The sequence below is a fragment of the Antechinus flavipes genome, chromosome 1 (genome assembly GCF_016432865.1).
Source record: "Antechinus flavipes isolate AdamAnt ecotype Samford, QLD, Australia chromosome 1, AdamAnt_v2, whole genome shotgun sequence".
NCBI classification, from domain to species: Eukaryota; Metazoa; Chordata; class Mammalia; order Dasyuromorphia; family Dasyuridae; genus Antechinus; species Antechinus flavipes.
The window spans coordinates 546058799-546079058 of NC_067398.1; the positions used below are offsets into that span (position 1 = coordinate 546058799).

The 20260-nt window shown below is 34.0% G+C and overlaps 1 protein-coding gene across 1 annotated transcript; it reads right to left on the reverse strand.

Annotated features, from left to right (window-relative positions):
* Positions 1 to 1203: 1203 nt before the first annotated feature.
* On the reverse strand, positions 1204 to 19563 carry FAM8A1 (family with sequence similarity 8 member A1). The gene is made up of 5 exons (XM_051970642.1): positions 18722 to 19563; positions 12944 to 13064; positions 8916 to 9039; positions 7657 to 7796; positions 1204 to 5573 (listed from the first exon to the last, which is right to left on the reverse strand). The coding sequence occupies exons 1-5, from the start codon at positions 19440 to 19442 to the stop codon at positions 5429 to 5431; spliced, it is 1251 nt and encodes a 416-aa protein (XP_051826602.1). The 5' UTR covers positions 19443 to 19563; the 3' UTR covers positions 1204 to 5428.
* Positions 19564 to 20260: the final 697 nt, after the last annotated feature.

Sequence of the window (20260 nt, forward strand, 5' to 3'; positions counted from 1 at the left end):
ACAATTAGATTTTTAAAAAAATCAACTTTAAAAATGGGATATGCATTGTGAGACATCTCTGTATAAAGGATCTGAGGATTTTTTTAAAAAAGTATTAATCAAATGTAACATAGCTTTCAAAAACCCAAATTTTATCTAAAGGCAGTACCAATAGTCAGTTGACTAGGACCAAGGAAGCAATAATCCTATTGAAATATTGTTCAGTTCTAGGCACCATATTTTAGGAAGGATACCGACAAATTATAGCATAGCCAGAGAAGGCAATCTGGATAGTGAGACTGAAAATCATGCTTTACAAGAATCAGATAAAATGAAAATGTTCACCTTGGAAAATACATCAGAGTACAACACATAATCAAGGTAAATCACCTAAAGGGCAATCATGCAGAAGAAAAATATTCTCTTACTCTGGAGACTAGTTCTGGAGCAGAACTAGAGCTAATAATGGGAAGGTGATGCAAACCAATTTATAATGTAAGAAAAAACTTCCTTATCTCAGCACCTTCATGCTAGATCAACTTTACCTGGAATACATATCTAGAAAGTATCTAATGTATTTCTCTCTGGCTCCTCTGATTGGATGGCCCCTCCCAGAACCTCCATTTAGTAGCAAGGCCAGCCATCTTATTTCTCATCAGACTGCATTCAGGAATCATCATACTCATACATCTTTACCCTCAATTTTTGTGCTATCATCTCTTTTTGTTAGTATTTGTATTATACTACTTCTGCCGGTGCCTGGCACATAGTTAACATATCTGTTGATGATTGTTTAAAAAGAGCTTATCCCAAGATGGAAAGGATAGTAAAACCATCATTTAGTGAAGGTCTTCAAATTCTAATTAAAGAGATAATTTCTTAGAAAGAAGTAGAGAGAGCCAGCTATGTGGCACAGCAGATAGAACATCAGCTTTATAGTCAGGAGGACTTGAGTTCAAATTTGGCTTCAGACACTTAACACTGCCTAGCAAGTCACTTAACCCCAATTGCTTCAGCCAAAAAAAAAAAAAAAAAAAGTATAGGAATTACCTTTAGAGATGAGAGGCTTCAGATATGGGCTTAACTAATAACATCTAAAATATCTTTTGACTCAGATTTTGTAAGAATATTGGAATATTGAAATGGTCCTTCCAGTACATCTACAACTAAAGTGGAGATCCAAACCAAAACATTTCCAAACAAAGACAATGAGTAAATACAATGAAGACTGTAATAAAGATTTTATTAAGACAGGACACTATACAAACTGGCAGCTTACAAATTGAATACTTTGATGTGTTACAAAGCAATGATGGTCATTTTCTATGATAACCTTTCTGTATTTTTATCTGTAGTAGCAGACACTTGTTCAAGCAAATACTTCTTGAAGAATGTGTTTGAGTTGGAAATATCTCTATTACAGATCATTTGTAATGGTTGTTTTGTAAAAGAACTTGAAAACTATAAATTTTCCTGATATGGAAATTTGTGTAACACTTTTTTACTTTTTTCTATAATGGTTTATTTCATGAATACTATTATAATAAAAGCATTTGGAAATTATGTTTGAAAGCAAACTAACCTTAACATTATCCAAGATAAATAAGAGAGCATGAGTTTCTTTAATTGGGACAGTTATGTCACAAATGAAAAGGATTTACTTAGAAATTTGGATACAACAGATTCAATCTCCTCCTTAGCCAAATCCTCATATACAAATTAACAAGAAGCAAATAATTAGGAATCAATTCCTGCTTCTTCCTAGCCAAAGAAAACTACTCAAATTAGCAAGAAATTGAAAGGAAATGAAGAAAACTTTACCTGAAAAAAAATGCCAATGTAGTTTCCTATAGCTGCACAGTTATAACAGTAAAATACTTATGGTGTTATTGGAAATACATGGTATAATAAAATCACAGAAATGGACAATTCGTATTATTTATATATATGTATATATATATATACACACACATTAGTCTAGCAAAAGAAATGTATATTCATTTCATAATTTTTCTCATTTATAAATGTAGTAACATAGTTTAGAAGATAAATATGTATTCTTAGGAGAAATCAGAATACTAAGAAAATAAATGTTTAGACAGTACATTAGTTTATTTAATAATCAACTAGACATTTACAAATGGTCTGCCCCAATAGAATTTAAGACCCTTGAGGTCAAGAGCTGCTTCATTTTTGTCTTTTTATCCCCAGTGTCTTGTGTATGTTTGATACCTACATATATTGTAGGTAAATTTCAGTTGTGAAAGACTGTCATGAAAATGTATGCTAGTATACTTTCATAATACTGGCAGGTAAGTGCTTAGAACAGACTTTTAAGATGCTAGAAAATTAAGCATTATTTATATCATAATTCAATTCCACTTTATGATTGAATAATCTGATCAAGGAGGCTTGATTGAACAAAATGATATAACAAGGATCTGTACGACTGTTAAACTTTACAATGCATTTCAGGTTTCCTCATCTTTCAAAGCACATAGGGCTATATTCATTTACAATTTTACTTATAAATACTTGAAGAGTTTATATAAAATAGTGATATTATACTCCAGTAATAAATATGTAAAGTTTCTGCACTCTCAGATACAGTGGGCATATTTAGAGAACTCTCACTGATATATCACAAATTTTTCCTTTAATTTCCTTTTATGATTTGCTTATATTTTACACATTACATTTTAAATTTATAATATACAAATACTATGAAATACTTAAGTATGAAGGCAATAATTTTTAAAAAAAAATACCTCTTTTTCTTAAACTTGAATTTCACTCAAGGGCACTATAATTTTAGGACCCCCCCAAAAAAGGGGATAGGAGGTGGCACGCACACTCAGATTCCTATTAATAAGAAAGTTTTTAATGAGAAGATACTCTTATTGGTGTGGTACCACTTGTATCGGCCATAATACCAGAATCCAGTTTCCCCCCCAAGTTTTAAATCACTTCCTTAGTAATCTAAAAAATGGATGAATGTTCAAGTTACAACCAAAAAGTTCCAAGGACAGAACATATAACAGTACTGGAAATTAACATTATATACATTAGCTGTAATTGTGGAGTATTTCCTACTCTGTCCCACAGAATAATTCAAATTTATAGAATTCTGTAGGGTTTAAAAGGTTAATTTGTTTTTGTCTGATGTCATACTAATTTAGATAAAGACCAGATTTAACATAACACATCCAACAGTTTTGAGTGAAGCTGATTTTAACACCAAAATAGTTCTAAAAAAACAAATGTGGCTTGTGAAGTTTTAAAATAAAGTTGCACCATAAAAGAGTTCATTATTCAAGTTTTGTAAACACTAATTGTAAAAACAGTATTCCAAATAATTTTCATAGTAAATAGTGAGAAAGAAATTTTAAAAATTGGTATGACAGTATTAACAGGAAATCTAATTTTGCTGTTTCTTGGTCATGTAGCAAAGTTATTTTTAAAAGTTAAGAATATCAAAGGCTATTTTCTTTTACTACACAATTTCTATATTATTTGACAAAACTTTATATAAGAAAATATTCTAGGATCATGGGTTTTAGATCTGCAAGGAATTTAGATCATTTAGTCCAGAGGTGTCAAACTCACCTGCCACAAATGGGAGGAACCAGATTAAAATGTAATTGGGAAATGTTTAACAAAAAAAATAAAATTACAATTTTATTTTTGTGGTTTCTGGAGTCAATATGTAGCCTATAGAGATCTGTTTCTATTTGAGTTTGAAACCACTGAACCAAGCTTTATGTGATTTTACAAACAAGGAATGGTGAAGAGAATTGTCTACAATCACCTCAGTAATACTATAATTAGAATTTGAATTCAGACCTCCCTTAATTCCAAATCTAGTGCTCTTTCCTTTCAAATAAATGGAGATGCTGGATATAACATGTTTTTTTTTTTTTAATCAAATAAAACCAGGAAAACCTGCTATTTGGCTCAAAAATATCTGAAGAGTGCTAACTGGGGCATCTCTTCATAAAAGAAACAAAAGCATACCTTTGCTTTAGCAGTGGAATGAATAAAATGGTAACCCATAGAATTACTATTCTTTCTAGCTCCTTATATACTATATTCTCTGCTGGTAACCAGCAACATGGTCAATAGTAAACTGAGTAAATGAAATCACGGAATTCTTTTTGGCCCACTGGTAATAAATAAGTAGCAATAAGGGATTCCAGTGCAACTAATGAACACTTTTAAACTCTGATCAATGTCTTAAGACAACACTTCCTTTGCAAATTATTTTCAAATGATTATTTCATATTGGGAAAAATACAAACATTTCACAGTATAATGACATGTAAATATATCACAAAATACTGAGGTGCTTTATTTAACAGACTGATGCAATTCACTCCAACAGTACAACTATGTAACTACAAAGAATACAAAGTGAGGACTGATTATTGAGTCAAAATCCTATTTGTAAAGATGTTGTATCCAACTTCAGAACACTTGAGATATACTAATGCTTTCTTCATGCTGCAAATACAATTAGAATATTGTTTCATACTGTACTATTTATATATGCAACAACTTGATGGAAGTAATCATTTTTACCATCAAAATGAAGTGATTATTTCTATGTATTTATAGTCTACAGCATTTCCTTTAGAGCACTGAAACATTTGCACATCAATATAAAGTTCATTTTATGGTGAAAATTTTACTTTTGATTCATTTATAAAAAGGAATCCTAACTTATATTCCTTTATAAAAACATTCATAATAGAGTAATAGATTTAATACTTGTGATCATCATCATGCAAGACTTGTCACAAAATACATTTTTGGATTAAACATTTAGAATAGTGGTTAGGATGCACCATTCTTTAAGTAAAATGCGATATATATTTAAAAGCTTTAGGTAAGAGATAACTGATAACCTTAGCCTCCCTTGTCCAATTCATACTTCATGTAACCAATTAATAGGATGGTAGAGTAATAATTAATTTCATCCACTAGGAAATAATAAAAATTGTAATCTTCCTAAGAATTGTTAGGTGGATTATGTAAGTGTTTATAAAACACCACACCAACCGGACCTTCTCCATCCTTTTGTGTTAAAACACAAAAAGCAGTAGAAATTTCATTTGGAGACTTCAAGGCTGAAATTACTCCCAGCAAATCATAATGCCTTAGAATTATAAGAAAGTATATGTCCATAGTTGATTACGACAATACATGCTTTCCTTTCAATTGAAAAATTCGACACTTTTTCATTGAATAAGTACTGTTTCTTTTCAGGTAAAGTTCTTTGGCATTCAAGTAAAGTCAATACTTTCAGGATAGTCATCCGCATCACATGGGAGTGACAGTTTAATTTCCAAAACACCAGTTAATCTAACCCAAGGATACTGATGGCCTCAAAACATAATTTTAGTCTTGACATTATTACAGAAAGTATGGAACTCAGGGATTTTTCTTCACATCATCTGACCCCATTTCTTTTTACCACAATGGTTCCTGCTACAATGTCGTAGGCTGTTCGATTATGCTGAAAAAATAGCAGTGTGATGAAAGCAGGAAAAAAAGAAGCAATAGAAAAATTCTTGATCAAAGCTCGAATAATGGACCTAAACATGTAAAGGACAAAAATAGAAATCAGATAACATACATTTTTAATGTAAAATAATCTTCCTAAGTTTAACATATTCAACATTAGTCAAAATCCTAAGTATTATCCATATTCAACTAAAAAATAAATTTTGCTTCTAGTATTCACAATCATTTTTGAAAAGCAGGGATTGTCATCAAATTCCATAATTCTTTAAGTTACTTTTAAAGACCATGATAATGTGCAACTGTGACACTAGTGTGTTCAAAAATTATGATAATGTGCAACTGTTATTCCAGTGTGTTAACAGAGGGAGAAAAAAAAAAGGATTGGGATTTGCTGGATACAGAATTAACATTTTAAAGTGTTTTTCCAATAACATAAAAAAATACTCTTTATAAAAGAATAAATATGATTGCTTTTTTTTCCCCCACAATCACTTATTATTAAGTGTACTTTTGGTATCACCTCCTTTTTAAACTAAGAAGTTCTATTAAAGTCCCAGTTTTTATCATATATGAAGACCTAGGGATTTAGTTATTTTCCAGCTTCTTTTTTGAAATTGAGCACAGCTTCAACAACAGGTTCAAATCTCTTCAATAACAATTCAGACTGAAAAATGATCCTGCAAATATTAGATTTTTAGCTTTCCATTTAAAAAAAAATCTATTCCTATTTGGCAATTTAAAGAAGTTTGTAAAATTTCAAACCATAACAGGGACCAGTATTCCATTCTCTCTTCCTTTGTGACACACAAGAATTATAGCACTTAGCTTGAGTGATTACAAGGCCTACTAAAAGGAATTCTGAACCCCAGAAAAACAACAGTACTATAAAATATATGCTACTATGGAGTCAGAGACTGAGAGTCTCTGCCCCAAATAGAAAGTTATTTTGGAAGGGACATCATCACTGTCATCTAAGGATGAATATAGAGTATTGCCACTAAACATGAGATCTGTTTAGACTTTTAATAAAACTGAACACATTTTTTTTTTTTAAGAAGTTCATTCTACTACTGGGTAGCTCAGATTTTTAAGATTTTTCATATTTCAAGCTAAACTTGTCTTTCTTCAACTTCCAAGCACAATAAGTGGCAACCCTTTAAAGATTTGAAAATAATATTCTGTCTTATGTTCTCTGGATTTAATATCCCCACTTTCTTTAGTCCATCCTCTTGTGCTTGTTCAAACTTTTAATCATATTGTTTCCCTTTTTTAAAAAAAATATGTTTTTTCAATCTGCAAAAATCTGCCCTTTCCCATTGATCTCTCCAGTAGGGAATGAAAAAAATTAAACTACTGTTACAAACATGTATAGTCAATCAAAACAAATTTATGTATTTGCCACATGTTTAATTACAGAACTACTTCTAGGCTATTTAACTAGATTCAGAGAGCACACATTATTCATTTTGTAATGAGAATACAAATAGTTTATTCTTTAGTCCTCTGTGATTATTCATTTATGTTTACCTTTTTATGTTTCTCTCAAGTCCTATATTTACAGAACTTCAAAGTTTCTATATAGCTCTGGTCTTTTCATCAAGAATACATGAAGGGCCTCTATTTTCCTAAATATCTATTTTTCCCCTTATAAGATTATACTCTGTTTTGCAGGATAAATTATTCTTAGCTGTAGAGTCTATATCCTTTACCTTCTGGAATACTGTACTCCTAGTCCTATGCTTTATTGCAGTGGTGGCGGCTAAATCATGTGTGGTTTTAACTGTAGTTCCTTGGCACTTGAATTTCTTCTTTCTGGATGCTTGTGATATTTCTTCTTTGACTTAGAAACTCTAGATTTTGGCTACAATGTTCCTGGAAACTTTCAATTAGGAGTTACCTTACTTTCATGATATAATTAGTAGTTACTTTCTATTTCTATTTTATTCTTTGGTTCTAAGAGATATGGGCAGTCTTTTATGATTTCTTAAAAGACTGTTCTTTTTAGTCATGGCTTTCAAGTAGTCCAAAGATACTTAAATTTTCCCTTCTTGATCTGTCTTCCAGGTTGCTTTTGCTTTGGATAATTATTCTTAAAAGTTCATTATTAGTTTTATCAGGATAGAACAAGCTTAAAAACAAAAACCTAGAACTTACGTTGTTATATTAACATTTGAGGAAGGAATCACTAAAACACGACTTGGTGCAATGAGTACCGATGTATCACATGTTACAACACGAAGTCCCAGCAAAAATTTCCCAGGAGTGGCTCCACCTGCTCCCCATATACAAATTATCTGGAAAGAGTAAGAAAAAAAATGTAAACTGGGTTAAAATAAAATATTATTTTAAAAAATGAGGTAAAAACAAGGAAGACATTTCCCTTTTCAATTTTGTTTGATTAATAAAAATTTTTCCCAATCATTCTGTTTGCTCAATACTTGCTGAGAACTTTAAAGTGGAAGCAAAGCATTTTATATAACATTCTAGCTAAAGTTTACTGTGAGAAGTCCATCATTATACATCTAAGGAAGGACTAGCTCTAATATATGTAAATGTCACTTTTGTTGTTCATTCCAGAGACAGGTATTCTGCAGCTTCTCTTAATGCTATATTCTATCTAGTTATGTTTTCAAACTGGCTTTAAGCTAAGCTCTCTGAAGACAGGATATATTTCCCAGTACACTTTTACATTCTCCATATAACTTAACATAGGTTTTAGACATATGTAGGGGCTTAAAAATAATTATAAAATTATCTATATTTACACAGCAATAAAAGACTTTTTTTTTCCCACAAAAATCCTGCAAAGTAGGTAATATAATATTATCGCTTTTATGGACTGAAAAAACTTTCTCATCAACAAAGCATTTCACTCTCACAGCCAAATGAGTAGTAATTATTGAAACTGTGATTTAAACTCAGTTGTCCTATTCTAAGTCCAATAGAACTCTTTTTACTATATCCTATTTGTTTTCAACCAGCAAATCTTAATAAATTTAATATTGATAAAGTTTGATTGAGAGTGAATAAAAGGATGAAAAAAAAGATAGCATTTCTGTATGTAATTAGACAGCATATAATAAAAAGTTTTTGTATGTATCTAAAGAAGTTCTTATAAACTATTTACTTATAATTCTGAGTACAAGGTATACTGGAAAGTATATGGGCTGTGAAAAAACTTGAAGTCTAGTCCTTAATTCTACTACTGAAAACTTGGATAACATCAGTTTATTTCTTTATATCTCTTTCTCTTATAAAATGAGTGGATTGGGCTAGATTATCTTATAGCTCTCTACCCAGTCTAAGACTGTGATTGTCAAAGGCTGAAATGTCCAATTTTGCTTTGTATTAATTTCTACCTCCAAAACATTAAATAATGTCCTAAAGAATTTCCTGAAATATTAGGATCTTACCTCATACACACAAACTAATAACCTGTATATAAGAGCCACAATCATCATTTTCTGCAGGTCTTCCATTGATGTGTCTTCATCTATTTCTTCTATTATATAATGCATAGCAAACTTAGAAATATCCCTATAGAGAATAAATGAAAGCATTTAGGCTACAAAGAATATTTGCAGACTAATACTTAAAGGAAACTCTTAAAAATGAATAGCTCTCTAGAGAAACTATTTTCCACTCAGTTTCATATGGCAGATTTCACATTACTTAAAAATTTCTTAGTTATTTTCCTTATTCCCTTTTTCTCCACTCAAGAAACTTTCATTAGCTTACTCATGGATTGGAAATTGTACATCTACACATGTCATCCTAACCACTAGCATCCCTTATTTTTCTGTCTCATCTAAATCTATATCTACACCTCATCTACTTACACAATTTAGTTTGTACAAGTCTCAAGAAAATCTAAATTTTAAGTATTTGGATAAGGACAGAAAATTAAGCAAAGATTTTCAAAGCAGAATACTTTGGAAAACTTCAATATGGAAGGAGGTAAAGATACCAGAGATTACAAGAAATAAGAGTAAGGGCACATAAGAGTAAGGGCACAAAGAGAAGTTCAGTTTTGTTAGAGCATAATATAGGTACAAGATAGAAGTTTAAGACAATTTTTAAAGGGATTCAATAAATATGAAATAGCATTTGATCCTAGAATCACCAAGGGACCAGTGAAATTTATTAAGTAGTAAGTGACATGTTTAGATCCTATGCTTTAGGAAAAATCCTCTTATAGCTGTGTGGGGAATGAATTAGAAAAATTTAAAATAGGGAGATGAATTAGGAAGATATTGAAAAAGTCCAGATGAGAAGTGATGAGAACCTGAATGAGGATGTAACTATGAGCAGAGAAATTAGAGCTGTGAGAGTTGCAGAAGCAGAACCAACAATGTTCAGCAAATGAAAGGATATGTGGATCAGAATGAGGGAAAGTACAACATCAAAGATGATAGTTGTGAAAATCTGGGTGACTGAAAGGATGGTTATGATTTCAACAGTAATAGGGAAAATGAGTGGGATTAGAGGGAAAAGATATAATGTTCTCTATGACCAGAATCATAATCTAGCCATGCTTACCTATCATCTGATTATGTCTTTCCCACTCCCTAGGTCCTCCCCCTCCCCCACCCCCCCAAAAGAGGGAGAAGCAGTTCTATCCCCTGCAGAATAACCATGAGGCAACCTAGGTAGCAGCACATACAGTAAAATTTTGTTAATTACTCCTGGACAGCTGTAGTGGACAGAGTTAAGTTTGATATAATTGTACTAATGGGCCAGTATCTGGCTCAGAAGGGTGGGAACAAATGGGAAGCTTGGACAGAAGGAGGGGGAAATTAGAGGGAGGTTCTGGGGATAAAAGTAGATGTGGCTGTACTGGAAACAAACTCCTTTTACTAGCTATCAGAGCAAGGGTAGGATGAGGGATGGTTAAGTATTTAAGAAACAGTTTTCTGAAAAGAAAAATGGACACATGGCATATTTTTAAGTTTAGTCTGCATTATTAACATTTTCTTAAGTCTAGAAATTAGTAAAACAATAAATAATGAAATGAAATGTTTTCTGAGTTCCAATATGAAAATGTTCATGCTGCAATTAAACAACTGTAACCTGGCTTCAGGCATATTCCTGAATATAAGCAGTCTTCCTACCTAGCAATTAATACTCCTTTAAAGACTAAGGGTGATCTCAGGAATAATGCCATGTTCCCCAATTGGAAGATTACTGATTAGATTTTGCCTTCTGGTAGTATCAATATGATTCAGGAGGCAGTCTGATGAACTCAATGGGTTCACAGCAATGGCTTTGTGAGATTCCTCAACCTCAGTTTGTTAAAATTAGCTTTATGTTAAGAGGCCAGAAAAAGAGAAAGAATAAAGAACAGAAACACACAAGTATTGAAATATTAAATGATCCTAAGTTTTGTTTCATTTCACATCCTCCAAATGTTAGATGAGTTTTCATAGAAGCTCAGAATTTTGAAGGATGATAAAAACCAGTTAGGAAATATTTAAAGATAGTCAAAAAAGACAGTTAATAGATTTTCATAGAGGATTTATTAAGCTATGTTTTTCAAAACATATTCACCTTACAGAGAAAAAAAAAAAAGATGGGTAGATAGTGAGTTTCTTCTTTCCCACTAGAGCTATTATTCTGTCACTAGGAATGGTACAAGCACCATCATATTCAGGATGCTTTTCTCCTAGGAATTATTATTTAAAAAAAAAATTATCACCAGGTTGGATATTTAGGTCTAAATTATTATGGACAGGAAAAGTTCTACTGTGCCAAAAGATGAATATATAACATGTTAATTACTGGAATAAATTTAAATTCTGACACTAAAAAGCCAAATGTTGCCAAGAACCTCCTAGAGTACCTCTACCATTAATCCATGGAAATGTACAAAGCACTCAGTATAGACTGAACCCCTCTTTCTGGAGATTTCAAATATTCCAAGGACCATTTGGTTTGTAAGTTTCTAATTGTATTTCCCTTTGAGACAATATTCTTTCAAAACAGTAGATGAAAAAGTACCTATTTTAAAATACAGCTACATTTTATTTAAAAGAAATAATTGCTACCAATTTATATATACGGTATATTTATATATACCATAAAGCTATCGTAAATATATAGTGTCAGATCATATCAAAATCCTATTCCAAAAAAGTGAAAAACAAACTTTTTTTTTAAAAAGGGTAAAATAGTTTAAAAAGGGACATGAGAAACTGAATTAAAATAAGTTTGTATTATAACTCAAAGAGATGAAAGACAGAAAAATATCATATGTTCAAAAATAGAATAATACTTTGATAGAAGAACTATAAACAAATATTCCCATTAATTGGGGAATGGCTAAAAAATGTATATGAATGTAATAAAATATTACTTTACTACAAGAAGTGATAGTATAAAAAATTCAGAGAAGCACAGGAAAACTTATATGAACAGATGTAGAAGGAAGCGAGCAGAACCAGAGGTATAATATATACAAAGACTAACTACACCAATGTACAAAGGCAGGACAAAAACTTACTTAATTACTTACTTTTAAGTAAAATTAATTTACTTAATTAAAATTAAATGATGATTAACTTGCCCCTGAGGAAGAGATGAAAAAAAGTATCTCTCTTCACTGGTGAGTTAGAAGACAACTATAGAACATTTCAGAAACTATTAAACTCAGTTGATGTGTTGATTAGTTTTGGTGAATTACTTTTTCCTTCTTTTTTTTATTAAAAGGATAAAAGAAGAGGGATAGAATATATTCAGGAATTAAAATAACATAATATATTTATATAATTTTCTTATCATTAAAAACAGGCAATCTAGGTATATTTATAACAATCTTAAAACAGGTAGGGGCTAGTTATTTTCTAAGATTAGCTGGGACTTACTATACTTCTTGATTTTGAGGTATCCAACTAGGTGGTTCATTTAACAAGCTGCTGTTGCTATAATTTGTTAGCCACAGAGATAATTAAGATAATAATAGCGCTTGAATTTAGATTATAAAAAATAGGAAATAGGCAATGAGTTATTAACTCTATAACTAAGATATTTTTAAAATTCAATTTTTCTTCCTAAAAGGAAGGACCATCAAAGAGTAAAGAATTAAATCACTGTTTATGGCTTAAATCTTTTTTATTCTTTACCTTTTGGAAGCTTCACTGTGAAGGGACCATAGTTGTCTCTAGATTTGTAAGAGCAATACTGTTTCCCAAAGTTTGAAAAACAATTAAAGCTCAGGAATAGAAATAAATCCTTAAGCTTAAAGTTCTCTATTCCTACTGTAAACACAGGCCAAATTCCTACTGTTAATAACTTTTGTTTTCTTTTATAATTATTACTTTAAACTGATAAGGAAATAAATTTGAAAGAGCACATCAAAAACAAACCCAAAGGATACTCTCATGAGAGATTTTTTTGTAAAAAAAAAAATAAGTTAAAGCTTTAAAAAGAAACTAATTTAACTTACTTTATTCCACTGACATGCATAATAGTTAAGACCATAGTTGCTTTTATAAAAAACAGAATAAAGAAATCCACCATCTCCGCCATAAATCTGTGTGCCAATGATGGAATAGCATATTCTCTACCTGAAATAAGAAAAATACAAGTTAAAAAATTGATTATGAGATCAAATGTCTAATTTAGTGTGGCTTAGCATACTAGTTAGGTTAGTATTAAGGAAGGTAATTGAGAAGAAAAATTGTTACTTGAAAATTATTGCCTTAATTAAGTCATTAATCAAATTAGTATTAAAAATTGCATGTACTCATCAATTCTGATGGACATGGCTATTTCAACAATGAGATGATTTAGGCCAATTCCAACAGACTTGTGATGGAGAGAGTCAACTGCATTCAGAAAGAGCAGGGGACTGAATGTGGATCACAACATGGTATTTTCACTTTTTTTTGTTTTTGTTTGAAAAAAAAAAGAAAACAAAAAGCAAGCATTTTTGATCTGATTTTTCTTGTGCATCATGATAAATGTGGAAATATATATAGAAGAATTGCACATGTTTAACATATATTGGATTTACTTGCTGTCTAGGAGAGGGAAAAGGTGGAAGAGAGGGAGAAAATTTACACAAGATTTTGCAAGGCTGAATGTTGAAAATAATATTTACATATATTTTGAAAACAAGGAAATATAATTAAGATATTAACATCTACTACCTATCATAACTATTATATTAAATACATTTCTACAATCTGATGAATTTATAAATTCCATATAAAATTTTCAAATTCATGTAGTTTTATTGTCTTTTATCACCTTAGTAATGGGTATCACAGACATATCTCTTAAAATATAACCAGAATACTTTATTTCAGAAATAACAACAATCAATGAAGGGCAGAATTCAACTGAGTTTACACTTTAAAGAAATCAGAATGACACAAAGAGATGAAAAATCAATTGCACAAGTAAAGGGTGGGAGAGAAACTGCTAGACAACAGAGAAAGTCTTGGAATTTGGCAAACTGTAAGCTCAATACGAATCAATACTGAAGTGTCAACCAAAAAAACTGCAAACCTTAGTCCACATAAATAGGAATAAAGGGTCCAGTCTGCTCTTATCTCACTGATCAGAACATATCTACAGAATTAATGTTCAGTTCAATTAGATTAAAAATTATTATTTTTAAAGAATATTTAGAAAGGACAGCTGTGGCTCATGCAGGACTTGATCAGACTGGTAAAGGAACTTGAAACTATGTCATTCAAGAATAAATTGAGTGTTTTGGGGACGCTTAGCTTGGGGAAGGGCAGGGAACCATACAACTATATTCAAATACTTGAAAAAGCTGTCTTATAGAAAAAGAATTAGCCTAACTTTGCTTGGTTCAGGAGAACAAAATAAAGAGCAGGGAAGCAGATTTCAATTCAATATAAGGGGGTAAAAACCCTTTATAACAACGAGAATTGTTAAATAACATAATAAATGTTAAATAAATCACAGAGGTTTTAAAATAAAAGTTAGATAATTGCTAATTATTGTGGGTGTTTAAGAGGGGATTCATGTTTCTGGAGTGGATTGGATTAGATAACTTCAGTGGAACAGTCCAAACATAAAAGCACACTTCTACAAAACTTATTTTGGTGAACATTGACAAAAACAAAATATAACTGATTCTTTCCCCACATATAAGTAGCAATCTGTCATTAAACAAAATAACGAATCCTAATAAACCTGGAATACTGAATTGAAATTCTTCTAAGTAACATTAAAGATTAAGTGTAACTTTTAATAAGAATTCAATTTGTATCAGATTCTATTAATTTATCTATTTTTGCTACACATTTTTAAGAAACTTCATTATAATGTATCGTGAAAAAACAGCTGGCTTAAATAAGAATCAGGGAGACCTGAATTCAAGTCTTAACTCTGACTGCTCAGTAACTCCCAACTTCTCAATGTAGGAACTTTTTAGAACTGTAAGATATAGAGCAGATATAGGCATTGGCAGAGAATGTCACCTATATCAAAGAAATTACGGTCTGGCTCCTTTTTCCTCCATGTTCTATTCATACTATGGACTCCTCCCCCCAAAACAAAAGAAAACCATACAACTTTCTGTCAGAATAAAGAGAAAGATAAACAAAACAGGATCCCTTATCATCAACTGAGTATTATTTTTCTTTCAACGATTCATTTCTTTTCTATTTCCGATTAATGATTTTTTTTCCTTAAAAAAAAAAAAAGTTTTTGCTGGTACTGTTTCTTTACACTATACCAATTTACCAATGAAACCTCCTTTTTAACAAAGAATAATTAAGCACTGTTACTGAATTGGAAACAATTAAAAAAAATGTCAGACTTGTAGTTAATAACAAGATAAAGGAGATAACACCTAGTTGCCACAGATGAATTCAAGTCACTTGGCCCAGATAAACTACTCAGAAACAACTGACAAATATGACTACTAAGCCACTGACTGGATATTTTAAAAAATCAGAGAAAATAGGAAAGGTACTACAAGACTGGAGAAAGGCAAATTCTGCTCTCATTTTCTAAAAATGGATGACAGCAAAACCTATAGTCAATGAATTTAATCTTGATTTCTGGAAAAATCTGAAATCATTAAAAATATAATATAGTGAATATCTACAAAGGTAGGATTGATGATTACAAAGTGCCAGAATGGTTTCCTCAATAACAGATTATTCCAGACTAACTCCATTTACCTTTTTGATAGGATTGTTCATCTAGTAGATAAGAGGAATGTGGTAGATACACTTTGCTTAGATTTTGACAAAGCTTTTGGTAATGACCTCAAACTGTTTGTATGGAAATGATGGAGAGATACAGATTGGAAAATAAAATAACATAGATTCATATAATGATTGGATGTCCAGATATAATCAGTGGAGTTGTTTGGCCAATAAACATTTATTTATTAAGTGCTTATTAGGTACTTGGCAATGTAAGCAAAGAGAGACACCCCCCCCCCAAAAAAAAAAAAAAAAAAAAAAAAAGGTAAAAAATAGTCCCTGCCCTCAAAGAGTTCAAAAGTCTAATGGGGGAGACAATATGCAATCAAGTATGATGAAACAAACCATATACTAGATAAAACTGAAATTAATAGTAATTAACACTAAAATTAAAGATAGGGAAAGACTCTCCGTAGAAGAGAGATTTTTAGCTAGTACCTGAAGGAAGCCAGGGAAGTCAGAAAGGGTTTCATGCATGGGGAATAGAGAGTGAAAATGCCTGATGTCACAGGTGGTGGATTATCATTAACAAGGAGATCAGGGTCACTGATTAGATGCTATTAGATTTGGCAATTAAGAGATCATTAATAATTTTGGAAAGAGCAGTTTCAGTAAAATGAAGGCACTTACAGCCAGATTGTAAAAAACTTAAAAAACAAGAGTGAGAGGAAGTGAAGGCATCTTCTGTATGGCCTTCTCAAGAAGTTTAGTTACAAAAAGGAGGAAAGATATGGAATGATAGGCAAATGAAGATGGATGTAATACAAGGGATTTTTTTTTTTAAGTATGGTGTAAATGTGGGCATGTTTTTAGGCAGTAAAGAATCAGTCAATGAATAAGAAAATATTGAAAAGGAATAATTCTATTAGTGAAAAAGATGGCATGATCATTTATGCCTGTACAGAAGTTTCCTTTGGAAGGAGAGAAGAATCACTATCATGTGAGATGATGAAAGAATGGTAGAAGGAATCTGGGTGATGTGAGATGAGGGAGAAGAGAAAAAAAAAGATTTCTCAGTAAATGGCCTCAATTTTTTCATTAAAAAATGAGGCAAGATCCTCAGCTGAGAGTGAGGAGAAGTGGTCTGAGGGTTCTCTGTTTGGTCATATACAGTTTCACATTTTGATTGATATAAAAGCATAGAAAAATTATTTCCTAAAGTACAAGAGTCACTCTTGTAACAGTAATTGTTTTGAAAAAGATCTGGGGATTTTAGGGGATGTCAAGTTTGATATGAGTCAGTATGACTCAAAGAAGCTAATGTGACGTTGAGCTATATTAAGTAGAATATACCTTCTAGGAATGACTTAACAGTTTCAATGTACTTTGCCCTCCTTTGAAGTTGTGTTCAGCTCTGAGCATCACAATTAAAAAAAAAAGCTGGAAAAGTATTTAATGGAGGGCAACTATAATAGTGAAGGGCCCAGGTCATATAATGATGTGTTGAAGGAACTGAGCAAGTTTAGGCTGAAGAAAAGATGATTTGGGGAGTATATGAGGAGTTGTCAGTACAAGGAGGGCCTACATGTGGTTTGTTTGGCTCTAGAAAACAGAGGAAGCAGGGGAGGGAGATGGGAGGGAGAGAAGAGGGAGAACTTGTTGAAAAGATGCAAATTTTGGCTTGATATCAGGAAGTACCTCCTAATGATTATAGTTGTCCAAAAGTATAGAGGAATGCTACCCCCTCCTTGGAGGTCATCCTCAAGAATAAGTCCAATAGTTGCTTGTTGTCTAGATTACTGTCGAGATTCCTATAGTATGTGGATTGGTTTAGATATTCAGTGAGAGCTCTCCTAACTCCTAAAATTCGGAGATATCTGACTAAGAAAATTACTATTTCTGCTAATGTATGTAACATTCTTAATTGAAAAGGTGTACATCTCTATAAAGAGTGAAAGAAAGGTTTCTTTGATTCTTAAGGACCATTTTATATGACTTCAGCTATTCTTTTGTGTCATATGTTTAAGCTATTTATTATAATTATCACATATGATTTTCTTCTGGTTGTGCTTTTTTTTTTTTTTTTTTGGCTTTCAGATCAACATTTTATTTTTCCATATTTCCCTGAATTCCTCATATTCTTCATTTTTATTAGAAAAGCCACGTATCAAGAGCTAACCTCTGAACTAAGAGCTAAGAAGCTCTGGATTCAAGTCAATGTCTGGAGTGGCTGGGCAACTCATTTAATTTACACTGGGCAGTTCTAAAGGATTCATTACTCATTGCATAAACAGTACCAGCCTTCACTGGTAGTTTTTCTGGGAGCTTAGTATACTAATAGAATCACAGGTTCTACTTCTACTTACAGCCTTATTTTTGCAGAGCATTCACATTCAATTAAAAATATTTTATTAATGCTGTTCCTTTTCACAAATTATTTCCTGATACAACTCCCACCGAAAAGGATTCCTCTCCTCTAACAAAAAAAAACACAACAGTTAAAGAAGCTTAAATTACAAGAAATGAGCACATAATTTTATTAAAAGCAATATATAATCTCAAATCACACTCACAAATTGACAAGTTAATAGGTCTATTTGCCTGTGGTCACCTAATCACCTTGAGGGATCACATAATGGACGTCAGTCTTCTGGCTCTATGTTCCCGAACTTTTATCTATTTTACTATATGATCTCTGGTCCGGGAATACAATACAAAAACAGTTCCCTCCCAGGAGGGTTTTGCAGAAAAGGTCGGGTGGCAAAGAGCTTCTCCAATGTGGAATTTAATGGAGCAAAGAAGAAAGAGAACTGTATTGCACATGCGTGAAGGGAACCAAAAAAACCTAAACGTGCCTTTTGGAAATTGCAGTTTGTGTCCACCTTCAAAAAAAAAGGTGCAAGATTTTCAGCGCTTTTTAAAAAACCCAAAACAACCAAACAACAAAAACAAAACACTTAAGCAAATATCTGAATAAATAAAAGCATTCACCTTAACTTCAAGAAGGGCCCTACTCACCATTCCGAGCCAGATCCAGCCCAAGAGACAGACAGACACACCCACCTCCCTATCCCTCCACCCCCGCCTCTCACCTGCAGGACGCCCGTTCTCATTCTGCTGCCGGGGCGCTGTGACCCCTCCACCCCTGGTCACCGGGGCTAATCTAGCCGACCCCTGCCAGTTGGGAGCCCGGGGCGCCTGGGAGGGGGCGCTGGCAGCGGTAGCTGCAGGAGGGGCGGCGGGGGTCACAGGCGCCGCAGGATTGGCTGCGGGCGGGGTGGCCAGACAGTAGAAGGGGTTATAGTAGCCCAGCGGGGCAAGGGGCGGCCCTGCCGCAGGGCCGTTGGCGGGACTGCCGCTTCCCGGGTGGCCAGATGGCTGCTGCAGTTGTTGCGGCTGCGGTAGTGGTTGCGGGGGCTGCGGCGGGGGGCTGCAGTAGGCGGGGAAAGCCAGGAGGCCGCTCTGCCAGGTCAGGTAGCCGCAGTACGACTGCCACAGCCACTCATGCACCTGCCGGGAGTACTCGCGCGCCGTCGGTTTCTCCGGCTGCCCACCGCCGCCGCCGGGGTCCGCCTCACTTTCGGATGGTCCGGGCTCGCCCTCCGGACCCGCCTCAGAGGCCGAGGCTGCTACGAGGTTCTTCGCCTCAGGCCTCCCCGGGATCCGCGACTGGCCTGGTTGCTCGTCCTGGGAAGGGATGACAGCCGACGAGCTCGGAGTGGTGGGTTCGGCGTCGCGGCCCCCGCCTCGGTTTTCCCGCTTGCCGCGCTGCCTGGGAAAGCGGACCTGGGGTTTTTCCGGCCCCTCCGCCATTGTCGCCACAGTCCCAGGCGCAGCAGTCTGTCACTGAGCTGTCTGCTTCCCGACTGACCCTTCCCTATAGAGCGCTGGCCCTGGCGCCGCCGCAGTTGCCGTCGTCAACAATCCACAGCCGGAAGCGGAAACCCCGCCCCTTCCAAATATCACCGCCTCCTTTCCAGCCGCAGGATCCGAGTGGGCCTGCGGCAACTCCAAATGTGGCGTGTCTCCATGGGTACTTGCTTTTCTCCGAGAGGACTCGAGTCCAAACCTTTGAGGTCCGTCTTGGGCCGTGCACCTCAGAATCCCCCAGGCGTCTTCCAGCGCTGGCGAAGGCCCGGGATCTCTTTCCCTACTATTCAACTCTATTTAAATTAGGGAGTTGGGGCGGGGGGAGGGGGCAAGAAAGACCCGGGGAAGCCCGTCGGTATCACATACGTGGTCAGGCATATCTACCACATTTATACCTAGGGATTGGGACTTAGAGGACGAGAAGAGAGAGGCCAAATTTAAAAACCTTGTTTGAAGGAAAGGGTAGTTGGGGAATATAGCCTTGTTACCAGCACCAGAACAATGGTCTTCATTCCTACCCCAAGAAGAGATATCCTGGCTTAAGCCTAACTACATGCTACCTCTGATCGGCAGGACTAATCTAAATTCGGAAGAAACTAGCCTTATACAAAAATATCTTGAGAAAGCAAAAGCGAGTCGCTTAGAATTTAATAGTAAGAAATAATTGTGTGTGAGAGGAAAAGTGCACCCCTACCATGCTTATGGGACTCGTGAGTGTGCTCAAGGAGCTTACGGTCTAGCGAAAGAAGACGCACAAAAAG

Bases quoted from the DNA above. Each gene is read 5' to 3' on its own strand.
- FAM8A1 (XM_051970642.1), bottom strand. From the start codon at position 19,442: ATGGCGGAGGGGCCGGAAAAACCCCAGGTCCGCTTTCCCAGGCAGCGC. The intron at 13,065-18,721 runs GTGAGAGGCGGG...TTCTTATTTCAG, and splicing joins TGAGAACGGGCGTCCTGCAG to GTAGAGAATATGCTATTCCA. The intron at 5,574-7,656 runs GTAAGTTCTAGG...TTACATGTTTAG, and splicing joins TCAAATGTTAATATAACAAC to GTCCATTATTCGAGCTTTGA.